Here is an 18,096-nt window from a genome sequence, read left to right on the forward strand (position 1 = left end):
ACTCTAGAATATTTGAGAGGGGGAGACACCGCCAGCTGTGTTTCAGCAGGCAGAGAAGGTCCCATCTCCGAGGGTGGGACTGCACCGTGGAGCCCGGGTGATGGTGGACAGCCTTCACAGCTCTGGAGTGGCTCCTCCTCTGTTGTACTGGTTATTCTTACTAGTCACGTGCATAGTTTCTCCCCTCCAGCATCATGGCACGTCTCGGGAAAGCCAGAGACAGGTCAGGAGCCTAGCTTGTTGGCTTTCAGAATCTCCGAGGCGTGAGCAGTGATGAGGGAATGTGTGTTCTCTGTGTCCGCTGGGAGCCGGCTCCGGAATCCCTGCCTGGGAGTTCTCAGAAAATGATGCAGGAATGTGAAGTCCTCACGCTGGTAGATATTAGTCCTTGGAAGCTGCAGGGAAGACGCACCAGTGTGGCCAGGTGTACACCGTTAAGTTCTCTTTGAAGTAAGTCACGCATCTTCCTGCCGCAGCATCTGCCGTGATGGGACCGTGGTCCTTCTGATGAGCCAGGCCCTCTTTCCCATGCCTGGTGACTCACTATCCAGGTTTACATTGCTCAGTGTCCCTGTGCTGTCTCTTGAGCATCAGTGTGGTTGACAATGAGTTACTCACCAAGGCTGAATAGGAAACAGGTCCAGGCAAGGGAGTTTTAAGATTCCCTCTGGGCACATTCAACTTTGATGTTTACTGGCGGCCGTTTTTAGCTTGCAGAAGAATGGCGCAGGGAAGACGTTTGGTCCTTGCCCTAACTCCCAGCTGTGGGGCACATCTGTTTCTCCAGCTGGGATTTGGCTCATTGTGACTTAAAGTTGAGGCCTGAGGATAGATAGTGGGATGACCAGAGGTAGCCCCAGGCCTTTGGTCCAACTGCTCTGTGCAGCACGGGGCAGCTCTTTGTATCAGCTCCTAGTTAACGCTTCCTCTCTCCTTTCTCAACACTGGCGCCACCCCCAGGAACGTGCTCAGGTTTGGTTTTCAGTGTGGTAGCAAGTGTTGTGTGTCCCCCTCTCCCGCCACACTGTGTCCCTGGTCTCGACGCCTCGTGGTTGTTGTGTGTAGTGTGGCAGCCCTTGTCCCATAGCATCTGACCCCATGATCTGGCTTACTGTCCTTGTGGTGTCTGGTCACACCCCGCGGGCCGAGGTGGCCCTCCGCCTGTGTACTAACCGCTCTGTGACTCTGGGTTTTAGGAGCACTCCCGGCCTGAGTATGAAGCCAGAGTCCGGGAGAAAATGCGGAGGGAGAGCGGCAAGTCTCTGGTCCGGAAATTGGGAACCGGTGGGACTGCGGATGAGGTAAGATGCTGGCGCCTGGTGCTTGCCTTCCCTTTTATTTCTTAAGATCCTATTGTCATTTCACTGGGAATGCCTTCGCGGATGGAGACTGGGCTGTGAGAAGGGCTGACAGCGGTGGGACAGGATGGAAAGAGAGCATGGCATCTCTCGTTGTCCCGTGGGCAGAGGTTGTGGGGAGCAGTCTTCTGCCATGACCTGATTTGTCTCTCCTTCCCGGGTGGTGATGTCTGGATGAAATGGGAGAGCAGGTCGGAAAAGAAAGAAACCGTTTCAGACCTGGGTCCTCTGAACTCTTATCACCTACAATCGAATAGCAATAGCAACCACCGCCAGACCAACCAGCGCAACGACAGCTAACCTTTATTCAGTCCTTGCTGCGGGCCAGGCACTGTTCTCAGCACATTGTATCATTTTATTCTCGAAATAAATTTATGAGGCTGGCGCAATTTTTCTGTAAATGAAAACTAATGACGAAAGTTATGTCCACAGCTTAAGTCGTTGACCGGAGGTCACCCAGACAGTGAATGGTGGGTGGATCTGGGATTCCAACCCAGATGAGTCTCTGACAGTCTGGGCATCTAACCGCTATGCAGGGATAAATCGAGAAATGGCCCTTAGGGCTGGCAGAGGCACATCCATGCCTGTATTTGCCTGAGCCGCTCATACACTCTTCCTCACATTTCATTGTCTCTGGATGGGCCTCCAAAGTACGGAGGTGATTGTGAGTCGTATTTCTGAGTTTTATGGTGGCATTCAGAAATCGAAACAGAGCTTCAGGATCTGTGCTGCGATCTGTAAATACTCGCAGTGCCTGTGAGGTGGGGGGCTCCTCTTTGGCACCGCCGGTCTCCTCTGAGTGCCACCCTTTTTTGAAACCAAGAGTGTGTGTGTGTGTGTTGATGTCTTTCCTAATCTGGTTCCTGAAAAAATTCAACGAGATCGACAATCTGTTGTTTTTACACGTGTCTTTTCTCCATCTTGGATTCGAATTAAAATTTCATTTAATTTTACATTCTTTAAGTTGGAACCATTCATGTTAACATGCAAATTTATTCAAGCACCAATACGGAGAATGTGGTGTTTTTAAGCCCAGAAAACTAGCTGTCTTTCTTTCTTTCTTTCTCTTTTTTTTCCTTTAAGAAAGCAGGACTTAGAAGAGAAAGGGGGTGGCTGTCTAAGTTATTATTTCCCTAGAAAAAAGTAAGTCCAAGACCGCCAATTATTTGGGGAAGAAAATGAATTCATTCTTAGGAAAGAGTAATCATCACCACCACCCTCATCAGAAAGCAAACATATTGTGTCCTGTCGGGTTTGGCAATCCTATGCAACCTTCTTTCTCCACCCCAGGGCCATATACAATGGATAATTTTATGGAAATCACATGTAACTTTTAATGACCGCTGCCTCATTTAATTTTAATTCCATAGACAGGAATGCCGAGGAGCTGGAATTGCGTACACTGAGGCTGTGGTTCTGATATAAACACTGCTCGGATATATATGCACAATAGGTCAGATAACTTTCAGGAACCATGAATAATTGAAAAACATCTGAATGCATTATGAATGATACATATGTTTATGTGTTAGCATTCAACATCTATTTTCATTACACTGTTGAGAATGTAAAGCTCAAAGCATCTAATGCCTTATAGGCATTGGGGGGAAAATGACCTTCCCAAATGAGCGGTGTAAGATAAAAATGGCCTGGAATTTGATTGTCAGCGTCCTTCTTGTGTTCCCCCCATCCTGTTAATATTGGGAATGCTTCTGTTCTTGCTGTAAATCTAGCCAAGGGTGGGAGATGAAGGGAGGAGCACATGTTGCTGTCTGATGGGAGGGCTGCTTCTCTTGCCTACGGGAAGAGTTGAGGTCGACACCCGTGGCAGAACAGGGCTCTAGGGTGGGATATTTAGGAGAGGCACATTCTTCTGGGAAACAGACAAGGACCAAGAATCAAAGTCTAGATGATGGTCTTGGATGGGCTTCTTTCATCCCAGAGGCTCGCTGTGGTTCTGCCTTCTTTGTAACCCTGAGGCTTCATGTCCCATCTCTCCTTATATTCCTTCCTCTTGAATGATAAAAGCTACCATTTATCGAGGCCCAGATGGTAGAGGAAGTTACCAAAGACCACATAGCTGGTTGTGGGAGAGCTAGCAGTCGTACTCAGCTCCACGTGATCCCAAGGCCCATTGCTTCTCAAAAAAATTTTTTTAAAGCTATCAAGTTCATTTTATAAAACTTATTTATAAGTGATTTAATTCTCAGACCATAACATTCACCCATTTAAATGATACAATTCGATGGTTTTTAGTATATTCACAGTTTTGTGCTGTCATTCGCACAATCTAAGTTTAAAATATTTTTATCACCTTAAAAAGAAACTCTATACCCTGGGAAGCAAGTAATCTATTAATACTTTCTGTTTCAATAGGTGTGCCTCTTCTGGACTTCCATGTAAATGAAATCATGCAAAATGTGGTATTTCTCCTCTTTCACTTAGCAAAATGTTTTCATGATTCATTCATGTTGTAGCTATATCTGTTCTTCGTTCTTTTTTATTGCCAAATAATATTCCATATTTTGGACATACCCAATTTTATTTGTACATTCATCAGTTGATGGACAGTTGGATGGCTTTCACTTTTTGGCTATTATGAACAATGCTGCTGTGAACATTTGTGTACCAGGTTTTGTGTGCACGTATGTTTTCACATCTTTTGGATATATACATAAGAGTAGAATTACTGGGTCATATGGAAACTCTATGTTTAACATTTTGAAGGACTGCTATAATATTTTTCAAAGTGGCTTCACCATTTTGCATGCCAACCAGCAATGCATGAGGGCTCTTAATGTCTCCACATCCTCACCAACACTTGTTATCTGTCTTTTTTATTTTATCCATTCTAGTTGTGTGAAGTGGTATTTCATTGAGGTTTGAATTAGCATTTCCCTAATGACTAGTGATGTTGAACATCCTTTCACGTGCTTATTGGCAGTTTTTATGGCTTCTTTGGAAAAATGTCTATTCAAATCCTTTGCTCATTTTTAAAGGTGGGTTAATTGTCTTTTCATTATTGTATGAAGAGTTACTTACATAATCTGAACACCAGTCTCTTATCAGATAATATGATTTACAAATATTTTCTCACATTCTGTGGATTTTTAAAATTTAATTGATGATACAGTTTGCTGCACAGAAGTTTTTTGATGTAGTTCGATTTAACTGTTTTTCCTGTTGTCATTTGTGCTTTTGTGTCATATCTAAGAAACCACTGCTTAATCCGTTGTCAGAGATACACTGCCAGGTTTGCTTCTAAGAATTTTAGTGTTAGCTCTTACATTTAGGTCTATGATCCATTTTGAGTTAATTTTTGTGTATGATATAAGTAAGGTGTCCAAATTCATCTTTTGCATGAATATTTAGTTTTTCCAGCCCCATTTGTTGAAAAGATTATTTTCTCCATTGAATTATCTTGTCAGCCTCATCAAAAATCAATTAACCTTAAATGTAAGAGTTCATTTCTGGGTACTCAATTCTATTCCATTAATCTATATGTCTGGCCAATACCACATTGTCTTGATTAATTACTGCACCTGTGTAGTAAGTTTTGAAATTGGAATGTGACTGAATTTGTGCTTCTTTTCCAAAATTGTTTTGACAATTCTGGGTGTCTCACATTTCCATATGCATTTTATGACCAGCTTGTCAATTTCTGCAAAAAAAGCAAGATGGAATTGTTGATAGGGATTGAGCTGAATCTGTAGATTAATTCAGGTAGTAGCACCGTCGTAACAATGGTAAGTCTTCTAATCTATGAACATGTTATATCTTTACATTTCTTTAGATCTTCTTTAATTTCTTTCAAAAATGTTTTATAGTTTCAGAGTACAGGTATTGCACATCTTTCGTTAAATTTGTTCATAATTGTTTTATTCTTTTTCGTGTGATTGCAAATATAATTGTTTTCTTAATTCCACTTTTGGATTGTTCATTGCTAGTATATAGAAATATTGTTGATATTTGTGTATTGATTTTATATTCCACAACTTTGCTGAACTCATTTATTAATTTTGGTAGTCTTTAGTGGATTCTTCAGGGTTTTTTCTGTTTATAAGATCATGTCATCTTGAAGAGAGACAGTTTCACTTCTTCGTTTCCCAGCCTGGTTGCATTTTTCTCTCTCTCTCTCCATCCTCCGCCCCTTCCCCCTTTTCTTCCTAATTGCCTTGACTAGAATCTCTTGTACAATGTTGAATAGAAATGATGAGAATTGACTTCCTTGTCTTGTTCTTGATCTTAGCCTTTCACCACTAAGTATGATGTTAGCTAGCTGCGACCTATTGCTCTTTAACTTTCTCTGTAAGGCTCCCCTAAGGAGAATTCACGTCATATCACCAGGTGGCCAAGCCCATCTCAGGTCTCTCCCGTCTCAGCTGTCACGTGGGGGGATTGGATTGTAGCCTCCGCAGTTCTGAGTGTCGGTACTTTTCTTTGCTGATGTGAAAGAATCATGTTGGTCATTAGCCCATAACTTTGGGGGACAGGCAATCTCTTATTTATTTTAGGTGGTGGTAATTTGGCCATTTTAATATCTACTGTTACGATTTTCAAGGGTGTGGGCACAGTGAGGATAGTAAAATAGCGAGGTTAGACGTAATATTTATGGAGTGCTCACTCTGTGTGGGTCTTTACGGGTTTTATTTCATTTAAGTCTCAAAACCAGTATTATTTCCAATTTTATGTGTGAGGAAACTGAGGCTTATTTATCTAGAAAGAAGGAACTTGCTCAGTGCTTGTGTCTGGCCAGACGGTCTGACTCAAGAGCAGTGCTCTTGACCTCTATGCTCCTCTGCCTTTGGAGTGTTTGCCCCTCAACAGATCCTCAGACACCTGTGAAGAATCATGGTTGGTTCTCTTCCTTATTCTAAAGGCAGGAAGGAACGTGGTATTTGTTGGAAAGAAGGGTACGAGACAACCAGCGACCCTACATTTTCTTCAGTGGTTTTGTGTAAACTTTGGTGGCTCCCCCACTCTTAGGGCTGGAAGGGCCAGGAGCGAGGTGGTATCACCAGAACCCGGTGGGTGCCGGTGCCCTGCAGGAGGTGCAGCTCTTTCTGGAGATGCCGTCTGAAGCAGGTAGAGGGGGTGGAGGAGAAACACCCTGAATTTCCCCCTCCTGCCTTTGAGTCGAACGCCGGTGCCCCCCGTTGGCCAAATTTAACCACAAGTCAGTTGATAAATCATTCTGGGAAATATGGTTTTTAGGGTGCAGCACCTGGCAGAGGAAAGGAACAGCGGAGCGTAGATCCAGGGGGCAATGGCAAAGGACTGGCACAGAGGTCCAGTCATAAGTCAGCATCACTTTGGAACCTACTAGCCACTGATCCATCACTTATGCCAGGTCCTCCCACTGGGGAGTTGAGAGGCTGTTGGAGGATAAAAATGTGGCAGAAAGCACAAGAATGCTGCCCACTGACACGAGGAACGAATACATGAGTGGTCAGGGACCCTGACCCTTCCCAGGCTGTTGAGAAAGTTCATGTGAGTGGGGTGGGTGTGCTCTGGTGTGAGCACGTGGGAGGGTGCCTGTGTGTGCGCGTGTGCGTGTGTGTGTGTGATGGTGCCATCGGAGTGACACAGGCGGGGTCAGATACCTGAAGGCTTCAGTGAGGAGGGAAACCGTATTTTTGTGTCAAGGAGCAGGGAGCATGTGACAAGCTGGGGAAATGGCACCGGTGGGTCCTGAGAGAGTCTTCTACAAAACCTGTCACTAAAGGGACTTTAAAACAAAATCCCACTGAACTAGTCCCAGGAGCTTACCTCCCGGGCCTTGCCGTTTATCCAGGGTGGGCCTGGAGCTGCCTGCAGTGCTGCATTTACTGAACGTTTTATGGGGAAGAGTTGCCAAGAGGAGGCCCGTGGACGGACGGGTGTTAACTTACTGCTCAGCGCACCACCCTGGGGACAATTATTTTAAAACAAAACTCATCTAAAGTTAAAGTATTGAAACATTTACGACACATGCCAAATGGACATGTGGAATAAATTATGCATCGTTGAGGGCCTTTGCTGGGAGGCTGGGCAACAGCGGGAGGAGGCTGGGGGCTGTCAGAGCTGGGGCGCGGGGCTCAGGTTTCCCATCTGGGGGACCGAGGGGCGTTTGTCAGAATGTCCAGTGGAACAGAGTTCCCTCTGGCCCTCTTTTGGAGGCACTAGAAACCTGATGACCATTGGAGGGTCAAAAAAATAATAATAATAATGATTCTCCATAGCTCTCTCAGACTCTTCTTAGGGATGAAGAAGGTTCCTCGTTGGCAAAGGGAAACCCTGGGAACAGAAAGGGACTCAATTGGTTGAAGCACCACATAGCAAGGAGCTGAGGTAAAGCTGGACCCTGGGTCCGTTTCTGGAAACGTTGATTTGCCTCAGTGCCCACGGCCTCCCCTCCTGTTTAGTCTCTGCTGTTCCGTGGGCTCTCAGCGGGAAGGCTGAGCTCTGCACCTTGGGGCCGGTCTGGGTCTCCATCCTCACCCACAGTCCTCGGGAGCTGACGGAATAACCGGTGGGAAGGAGGCCAAAGGGCAGCCGGAGGAGCTGGGCCCATGGCTCGCAGACCAGCCCCTGGGCGGGCAAGGACTGACCGAGGCCTGGTCGGCTCTGAAACCCTGCCATTTATGCTGCTGACCCCGAACTTGTCATGTTTGGTAAGAGGGACAGTGAAACGGGTCACTCTGTACAGTGTAGCTCCATGGGTGGAGCGCAGCTTACAAAGTAGAACTGCTGTTGACGGCCGCCCCCAGCAATTTTGTGTACTTTCTTTTTTATTAATTTAATTTAAGTTTAATTTTATTGATTTGTTTATTGATTGATTATTATTTTTTATTCATTGTTTCCAGTTCTGGCTCCTCCATTTCTGTCTGTCTGTCTCTCCGGCTCTCGTTCTGCCGTCTCTCAGGGAGTGGCCCCCCTTCGCACCCATGGTTCCCCCCCACCCCTCCCCGGGGCATCCTCACCCAGGGAAATGGGTCAGTGAACCAAGGAGCAGAGAAGCGGACGTGGCCGGGGACTGGGGAGTCACCCGTTTGACTGCAGAATGGGGACATCGTCTTAGGAGGGACCGAGGACTTGAATTGGGAATTTCAGGGTTCGGCCTCCCTCTCCCTCACCGGGGGGTCCGGCCCCAGGCAGGCGGGGATGTGTGGACCTTGCCAGTTGCCTCCGGGCAACAGCTCCAGACCGGCCAAGGGACAGAGGTGTCTCTGCCACAGCAGCAAACGTGATGGGAGTGGAGCAGGCAGAGTCCCCGGAAAGCCCCCAGGGACGCTGGCTGCCACCCCGGGAATCAGGGTGGAAGGAAGTGAGGAAGGATGGAAGTTTCCTAAGAAGGAACCTCTCTGCACAGAACTTAGCACCGGCGGAAGCGGGGTTGGAGGCTAAGTCGGTGTGTGGGTGTGTTAACATTGCAGGGCTTTTACGTATCACCATCTAAATTATACATGAGATCATTCTTCTCAAGAGGAATCCCACATTACAGTCTCCCTGGACTGCGTCTCTCCCAGTGTTAACTGCCCCCCTAGAGAGCTACAGTTAGCAGCTTAGCTTGTATCTTTCCAGACGTTTCCATACGCACTTTTATTCTTGTATGAACCTGTGTTTGCTTTGGTTATGGGTTTCTTTACACACACACACACACTCACATTCAGGAGAGAGCCATGAACAAATGGTCTCATTATGTCAAGGAAGTTTCTTAAGTCAGGAAGACTGTTTCCCAAACTTTGGCCCCCCAGGGCACCCCGGGGTGCCACAGGGAACTCACAAAAGTCATGGCGTTTTTAAACACCTTTGAGGTCAGTCCAGCAGTACCTGGCATCTGTCAGACACTGCAGGAGCCGCTACCCCAGCAGGGTCAGCGTTAAAACGCAAGACACGCCCCCCCCCAGCATCACCGTGTCTTAGAGAAGCCGAGTTTCCTGTGGCAGCAGCACAGCTTCTGCACAAAGTTCTTGTGAAACAGAGGAGGCGAATGTCAGGTCCAAAGGGATTCCCAGGAGGGGGGAGCCGGATAGTGTCCTGCAAGTGGACACGTCCTTTCAGTGAGGAATTAGGGTGAAGAATGACATGCAAGGTCAGTGTTTCTTTCAGTTTCTGTGTATTTTTTCCTAAATGGCTACTAGGCTATCTGGACATAAATACTTTTTAAGTTATTTGGACTTAACTCCTCCCTAAATGGAACCTTTAAGTCTTTTTTTTTTGCAGCCGAGGGGCATCGTGTAAACATGACCGAGCTGTTAAGGGTACAGGGAACTGAGAAAGTCTGGGGACTCCTGCTGGGTAAAAGCTTTCTGTCCATAGAGGCTTAAGAGTGAAGGAGACGGCCAAGGGCAGAGAAGTTTAAAAAGATACATAGAGAGTTTCAAAGACGCAGAAATTTACTTGGGGGCAACGCTCTGTGGCAAAGTGTGTGCAGAGGAAGTGCCGGGCGGGCTAGCTCCTTCCACACTGGCTCCTGGGCCTCTCACCCACTCCTCTCATGGGCCTCGGAGGGGATCTGCCCCAGCATCTTCTCCCTCTATCTCTATTTCTCTCTCTTTCTCTCTGCATGTGTGTGTATACGTGTGTGTGTGTGTATGTGTGTTAGGAGGGGACTGACGGTTCCGATTATGGACATCCTTTAAAATCCATGAGATTTAAAAATAAACCCGACAACTCCTTATCCAGAAGACTTTGCTTGACTTGCAATCTCCGGGTGGCTCCGGCTTCACAGAGAAGGATGCCAGAGGAGCGTAGAACGTGCCCATAAACATCTCCCTTTGCGGAGCCTGTGAATTATCCATCCCAAGGAGAGACTTCGCAGGTGGCCCAGGCCATCAGATGGCGGGGGCCCGGGGGCTCTGGCCCTCTTCAAGTGACAGCCCATTCTCAGCAGCAGAAGTCCTGGCTAAAATAAGACTTTCTCCTATGCTCAGTGTGTACATTTCTACTGGCCTGCGTCTATATTAAGACGTTACAAATAAGGAGAGTCCCAAGGCCTGGGTTACGGTGGAGAAGCTGGAGGGAGACAGGCAGCCTGGGAAATGAGAGCTCAGTGGGACGGTGGGGGGCCGGGAGGAGCAGCGGGTCTGCCTCCGAGCTAAGGCTGGGCAAAGTCACCATGGTATTTCGGACCAGACCCTCATGGAAAACACAAGGCCCAAATATGTGCAAGGATGGGGAGTGTTGGAAGAGCCAAGTGGCTCACAGAGGCCAGCACATACCACTGGGATGTGTGATGTTTGCCACGATTGACTCGCAGTTTGGACTTTTCTTTCTTCGTCTAAATGATTTTTCCATATACGGCCTGAAGCGCGTAAATTAAATCTGTCTTTTGCTGCCCGGGCCAAGGCCGTTATTTCATGTCCCTAGAATTCACTGAAGCACACACGAGCCTGTCAGGGTCCTTTGCTCTCTTGCCCTGCATGTGCCAGAAAAATCAAAGTGTTGGTTTAAAAAATTCCTCCAGGGTCAAAGGTGTTCTGACTCCGTGTGAGTCTTCGACATGATGTCCAGAAAGGAGCTTTCAAAGAAAACAGGTGGGATGGCTCTTTTGTGGATGGAGAGCCTTCCAGACTGTGCCCTTTTAGCCCTGATCTCCTGAGCCAGCGAGGTCGCCGGGGCCTCCGTCTCCGTACACCACGGAGGCCTGGCAGCCGGGCCCCAGCCGGTGAGCAAGCACCTGCCCCATCGCCCAGTGGACGCAATGTTCTTACAGACATTACTTTCTTAACTTTCACGAAGAGTAAGGAACTAGGAAGAAAAGAAAAAAAGGTCCTCTCTTTAGGTTGCTTCAGACGCAGGTCCTGAGTCAGTGATTCACCTGCAAAATTCATTCGGGAGGGGGAAGCCCCGGCAGTGGAGTGGGACAGTGGCAGAGGAGAGAAGGCTGCCGACAAAGGGCGCGTCGCCAGTCATGTTACCACTGTGGGCAGCTGGCTCGTCATGTCACTGAGAAATTCTGGGAGCTGACCGAGAGCACGCACTTCACAGGTCTGCTGCCTGAGGGGCGAGAAGCTGGGTACATGCTGGTTCCACCGGTCACCACTGAGGGAGGCTCCGTGTGTGTGTGTGTGTGTGTGTGTGTGTGTGTGTGTGTGTGTGTGAATTCCCCTGCACTTCTGGCCTGCTTTGAACATGCACGTGAGCAGAAAAGGCTCCGGCCGCCAAAAAAGTCTTCAGGCAAAGCGATCCAGAGGCTGGCAGTTGGAAGGTGGAGCTCTCCACTCTGTGGTCAGGCTCAGGGAACTCTGGGGCTGACACCGGCAGTATGGCAGTATCAGGATCCTAGGTCCTAAAGTGCTTCAGTTAAGATCTAGCCAGAAAATCAGAGGCCCAGGACTTCAGCAGAGGGCATTTCGTACAGGGAAAGTTAATTCAAAAGGTGTCAGGATTGCCAACAAGCTAAACAGGGGTGGTGAAGCAACATAGAGGTCAGTAGCAGCTGGGGCTGGCAAGCCAGGGCGGGAGGTGGTGTCCCCAGAGCCCAGGGCCAGGGCCACCTGGTGGGAATGGAGCCCTGGTTGAAGCTGCGTGCTAGGAGATGCCAGCGAGGGAAGGGCAGGCCAGCGGGCACCGGAAGGATGGAGGAGGTGCAGCCGCGGCATGAAGCAGATGGACAGACAGGGGGAATACTCTGGATTCTCCTTTCCATCCACCTGCCAGTCTCCCTCCAGTACCTCCCATCGGCTGAATCTGGCCGGAAGCCAGTTGGCCAGGGAGTCTGGGAAATGTGTCTTCAGGGACCACTGCTCCGACATTATGAGTTAGAGGGAAGAACGGGCAGATCTGAGAGGAAGCAGGAGAGACTGGCACTGGTCACAACCCTGACATAACCCCATGCCTTCCTCTTCCAGTTCCACCCCTCTGTCTGCCCCATGACTCTGTTGGGTTTGTCACCCCCAAAGCAGAATCTGGGAATGTCTAAGGAGTTTGGAGGGACTCCATTTTAGGAAGGGATCAGTGATCAGTGGGGGGGACACACTCTACACCCTTGTTTGCCCCTGTTCTGAAGTTTCCTAGGGCTGTTCCTGTGCCTTTTGTTCTCCTATTCAGCCACAGAAGGACCTTCAATCCCTTGCCTCCATCCTGGGGGTCATTGAGGAGGCACCATATCTTTTTAGTTATATTGTAATGTATTTGACATGTAACATTGTGTAAACTTCAGGTGTACAGCATATTAATTTGATACACATATGTCGTAATATGATTGCCATTGTAGCAATAATTAGCACCTCTGTCATGTTACAAAATTATCCTTTGTTTTCAGTGGCTGGAATCATTAAGTTCCAGTCTCTTAGCAAGTTTGATGGTTATGATACACTATTGTTGTGTATACTCATTGTACTGTGCATTAGATCTCTAGGGCTTATTAACTATGTGCTGCAAGTTTGTACGCTTAAACAGTATCTATCCTATCCCTCTACCCCCCATCCCCTGGTAACCACCATTTTACACTTGGTTTTTATGAATTTGGCTTTTTCAGATTTCACATATAAGTGATACCACATAGCACTCACCTTACTTCGTCTGACTTATCTCACTTAGCATAGTATGCTCAAGGTCCACCCATGTTGTCGCAAATGGCAGGATGTATTTCTTTTTCATGGCTGAATAATATTCCATTATATATATTTATATATATTCCATTATATATAGATTATATAATATACATATTATGTATATTTCACATATTCTTTATCCATTCATCTGTTTAAGGGCACTTACTTTGTTTTCATATCTTGGCTGTTGTGAATAATGCCTCAATGAACATGGGGGTGCATATATATCTTTGAGATCCTGTTTTCATTTCCTTTGGGTATATACCCAGAAGTGGAATTGCTGCATCAGATGGTAGATCTATTTTAAATTTCTTGAGCAGCCTCTATATTGCTTTTTACAGTGTCTGCACCAATTTACATTCCCACCAACAGTGCACAAGGCTTCCCTTTTCTCCGCACCTTTGCCAACAATTGTTATTGCTTGTCTTCTAGATGGTGGCCGTTCCAGCAGGTGTGAGGTGGTATCTCATTGTGGTTTTGATTTACGTAGGAAGCACCACATCTTGAATGCACCCTTTTGTCTGTTTAATTCTCCCTTAGGCTTGCCAAGGTTTGGTTTTTGCTCTGTGTCAGTGAGGTAGGTTCGCTTACATTTTGAGGGACATGTTTCAGAACCTGGAGCATGCTGCATTTTTTTTTCTCTCCCAAGTTATTGCCATTTGGACATGTTGGCTTTTATCTGTTCAACAAGACAAAATGTCAGCATTACTAGAAAGAGCCATCTGAATAGATGCTAACCTTTTCTCTCCTCCTCTGCCCACCCTGAGAATTCCCCATGCTTTCAGTGCTTACCTCATTCCCTCTCCCAGCCTCCTGGAAAGAGGCATGTCCACATTATTGCAGATGGGGCAGCCCAAATAAGATTTTCGGGACTAATTATGCACAAAGTCCGCAGCAAAGCTGATGCCGACCCCCCACTTCTTTGCTTACCTCTCTGGAGTTGGGTTCACTCGATAGCTTGGACTTAATACATAATACACCCAAGAACGTAGTGATCCCTATTTCGATTTTTTTTTTAAATTAATTAATTTATTTATTTATTTTTGGCTGTGTTGGGTCTTCGTTTCTGTGCGAGGGCTTTCTCTAGTTGTGGCAAGCGGGGGCCACTCTTGATCGCGGTGCGTGGGCCTCTCACTATCGCGGCCTCTCTTATTGCGGAGCACGGGCTCCAGACGCGCAGGCTCAGTAGTTGTGGCTCACGGGCCTAGTCGCTCCGCGGCATGTGGGATCCTCCCAGACCAGGGCTCGAACCCACGTCCCCTGCATTGGCAGGCGGATTCTCAACCACTGCGCCACCAGGGAAGCCCCCCTATTTCTATTTTTTTTAACATCTAAGATCAGATCACTAGGTGTATTTAATATTCATAGGCTACTGCCTGCTATGAGAATGACATCCCGCTCTCCCAGGCAGGCCAGATCTGGAGTTCAAGGTGACATATACACTGGAATGGGGTCAGTGGAGGTGCCAACCGAGAGGCAAAAAGAAGTCGGTCCTTTAATTGGAGCGGTGAGCAGAGGCTGCTAACTTACTTACATGTCTTACACTGTCTTCACACTTGGGGGCCTAGGAGCAGAGTGACACAGGGAAGGAGGTGGTCCATGATTTAGTGGGCCTTCCATACCTGGAATCTCTGTAAAACAAACTTCTTTGAAGGGAGAAGCCCCAAGCCCACTCCCTTTGGGCCTTTCTCATTTCTATTATCTTGGCTTCCAGCCGAAATCCCTGTAGTGTGGTCAGAGGAGAGCCTCTGAAATGCAATTCCATATCTTCTGGGCTTACTCGGGCGTTCCATTTCCTCTGGCAAATGAACACTGGCTTGTCCTCTGACTGGCAGGAGATGAGACAAGGTAGAAGAGTATCCCGAGCCTTGAGGGATACCCAGGGCCTCTCTGCAGCTCCCCACTGGCCCTCACGGCGGTCACGTCCTTTCCCCGTGTTGGAAGCTGGCTGCAGCGCAGCCTGAGCTAAGTGCTGGCCTTTGCAAAGGGGCAGCTTTTCCCACCGGTCATTCCTCATCCACAGATTGTCCAAAGTCAGTTCCTCGTCTGGAAGCTGCTGCTGTTGCTTTTCTTCAGAAATACTCACGTTGTCCCGGCAATACCACATCCAGGATTTTCTGCATCAGGATTTTACTTCTGCTTGGTCTAGGGCTGGTGGGCCCGTACTGAGGATTTCCATGGCATGTTTCGACCATTTACATCCCTGTGGTGGAGCTACGTAGCCCTGGAAGGGTTAATACCCACCCAGGGCCAAGCCGTCCTGCTCACCAGTGGCCCAGAGTTTGCTCAACTCTGGGACCGTTGGAACCAGCCTCGTGGTCCCCCAGGAAGGCCAGACGAGGTGGCGTGCAGTTGACATCCAATTCGTTTTTATTATAATGGTGCACGGTCTACCAGCCAACTTCCATAACTTCTATTCTGAGCTTGGGCATCTGTGTTGCGTTTAGAGAATTTGCAGCAGGACGTTTGCGCTGGAAATGTGCTCAGCCACATATTCTCACTCCTTAGGGTGGGGCAGCTCCCAGGCAGGAATCTCAGAGACCTTGTCTGTAAACATGAATGAATGAATCCCCCCAACACCACGGTGTGCTCTTTGCCAGCTGGATTATTTTAAGGGACGTCACCAGCTCAGGGGCCTGTAGTGAGTCATGAAAGATCTCGCTCGGAACCAGAGAGTTTGGACTTCAGGGCCCTGGGTGGAGTCAGGGACCGTTCTGGACTCTTCCACCCCCAGTACTTGGAGTGTCAGGATGGGGGGGTCAGCAGTCAGCACAGAAACTCTGGGGATGCCTGGCTGCCTTCCAGCTCACCACCTCCTCCTTCAGTGCCTTCCTCACCAGCGCCCGCAAACCACGGCTTGGTCAAATGAAGTAACTTTTGTTTTTTCAGTATGTACAACTAATATATGCTAAATGTAGAAATTCTGAAAAGGGAAGTATAAAGAAGAAAAACAATTCATCCAACTTTTCATCTCCCAGAAAACCTATTGTAACCCTCTTTTTAACGTATATTGTCGCATGGTTGAAAAAAATCAACTGTATATTTAATTTTATACTATGATTTTTGCCAGTCTGAGAACAAGTCCCAATCTTATTAAATACCATTCTTAAGCATCCTTTCGATGATTGCATAATATTTCATCATATGGATGCATTATAGTTTTCTTAACCTTTCCTTACCCTGTAGTTAACATAGGATGAACACACAGTTTTTTTCCCTGAAACTTGGGTTATTTGGGTTAATACATCGTATGAATGAGTCATAGTTCTCTTAGTCTTTACCTTATGGTTGAACATATGATGACCATACTCGTGCTTGTTATTTCAGGCGGAGGAGGATTGCAGGTATTTCAGGAGGGTTCTATTAGTAGGAGACATTGCTGGAAGCTCAAGATCTTTACTCAATTCCTGGGTTCCTAACTGCACATGTTTTTGGGCTCGGTGAGGGAGCCTCGTAGACGCAGCCCTTGCACGTGACCATAGAGGCAGCCTTATCGTCATTGCCTGTCTTGCTGCCGCTCAGTCGTTCACAGTAAGTGAAGCTGGGTCGGGTCACTTAATTCATATCCTAGGACTCTTCCATCGATCGGGTACCCCTCTGGGAGAGCGGGAGGCCTTTGTTCTTCTTGCGTGCGTGGCGGGCAGAGCAGATGTTCTGGCGCATAGGTGGGTCATTCTCTTAGGCTCTGGGGTTCAGTTCTGGTCAGGGAGCCATTTCTCACATCCCGGGAATCGGTGGGTTACTTGTATCAAATCCTGGAACTGTTCGCATCTTCCGACCCCACTGTTAACGTGGAAAAATGACTCTGGGGCAATGGATGGGTCGTGAGTGGCTTCTCCAATGAAGATGTTTCATCAGTTGAACTAAGGCCAAGTTTTGGCAGGGAAATCAGTGGGACAAATCGTGAGCTATGGTTTTAGCTCCAAGAGGAAATGTGTCCTGGTTGGTAAATCATCAACCAAAAAAGCATGAAACTGCTTGTGATAAACTTCTGGAAGCAATTTAGAGGGCAAGTAGGGTCACTCTGACTTCCGAGAAAGGGAGAGGATTTCTTGTTGTTGAGATGACGATTTTTTTTTCTTCCAGCTTTCCAACATGTACAGACAAACAGTGTTGACTTATGGAAAATATTATTAATCCACAGAAGAGCACTTGATACATACTTTAATACGATGTTCTTTACTTTAGTGCCAATTTTCATCTGACTAGGAACTCCCCGATAGTCACTTTATCTCCCTGTAATACCAGGGGTGGACCTTCACGCCCTTTTGATGACTCACGGAAATGCAGTATTAGCCCCTAAACTGAGCTAAGAGGGCTCTTTGGATGTGGAGTACATTTGGTGTCTTCCCCATCTTTGCTTTTCCAATCATATGTAGTTCAGGATAGTGGCTTCTTATTACTTCATGCTGTGATCCTAAACCGGGCGCCTTTGAAATTCAAAAAATGTAAATTCTTACTCAGAGTTAAAATAAGTAGATCTCATTAAAACAGAAGAAGAGGAAGGGAAGGGAGGGGGAGGAGGAGGGACTATAGGTACCACTCATGGATGACAGCGAGCACCATATTTTAACCCCATTCTCGGGAACTCCCTGGCGGTCCAGTGGTTAGGACTCCCAGCTTCCACTGCCGAGGGCCCAGGTTTAATCCCCGGTCAGGGAACTAAGATCCTGCAAGCTGTGCAGCGTGGCCAAAAAGAAAAAAAAAAAAAAAAAAAACCCCATGTTATTAACCCCGTATTATAAAATAATCTCCATGTTTTTTAGCCTTTATTCCATAAATGGAGTATGGGAGATATTTCTAGGTCTCTGGAGGCCCAGGTAACAAAACAAAGCTGGCAGTAGCACCAAGCCGATCAGCCTCAGGGGTTGGCGGATGTTTCTTGGGCCTGGTGCCCAACCTGCTACAGCCTTAGCTCCGGCAGGAGGTCCCGGACCCAGCCTCCCTGACTTCTCCATCCTTGTCTAATCCACGTTTGACCAGCAGGAAGTGGAGCGAGCCCTTATCCGAGGTTCCTTCTTGACCTTCCTTTGGACTCAGAGCCTTGGACATGTAAGCAGGGACTGGGGACTGGTGTGAATTTGGCTAAAATGACTCTGTTTTTTAAGCCTTTGCTCATCCAGGGTCACTCTGGTGTGATCCGGTAGAGTGGCAGATAAGCCGCTACATGGGAGAGTGAAGAGAATGGGCCAGAACTT

At 47.3% G+C, this 18,096-nt stretch overlaps 1 protein-coding gene and 1 long non-coding RNA gene across 7 annotated transcripts in view; one reads left to right on the top strand and one right to left on the bottom strand.

The window, feature by feature from the left end:
* The window catches only part of LOC309641530, a 462,249-nt gene that overhangs the window by 188,262 nt on the left and 255,891 nt on the right, over positions 1-18,096 (bottom strand). The window lies entirely within an intron of this gene.
* ANO2 (anoctamin 2) overlaps positions 1-18,096 on the top strand; it is a 348,333-nt gene that overhangs the window by 178,418 nt on the left and 151,819 nt on the right. For all 6 annotated transcript variants that reach the window (XM_082421522.1, XM_082421524.1, XM_082421521.1 and 3 more), the window contains one exon: positions 1,197-1,301. In XM_082421522.1, coding sequence (XP_082277648.1) covers positions 1,197-1,301 — 105 coding nt within the window. The remainder of the gene's footprint in view (positions 1-1,196; positions 1,302-18,096) is intronic.

The sequence above is a fragment of the Balaenoptera physalus genome (assembly GCF_965194825.1).
Source record: "Balaenoptera physalus genome assembly, chromosome: 13".
Classification (NCBI taxonomy): domain Eukaryota; kingdom Metazoa; phylum Chordata; class Mammalia; order Artiodactyla; family Balaenopteridae; genus Balaenoptera; species Balaenoptera physalus.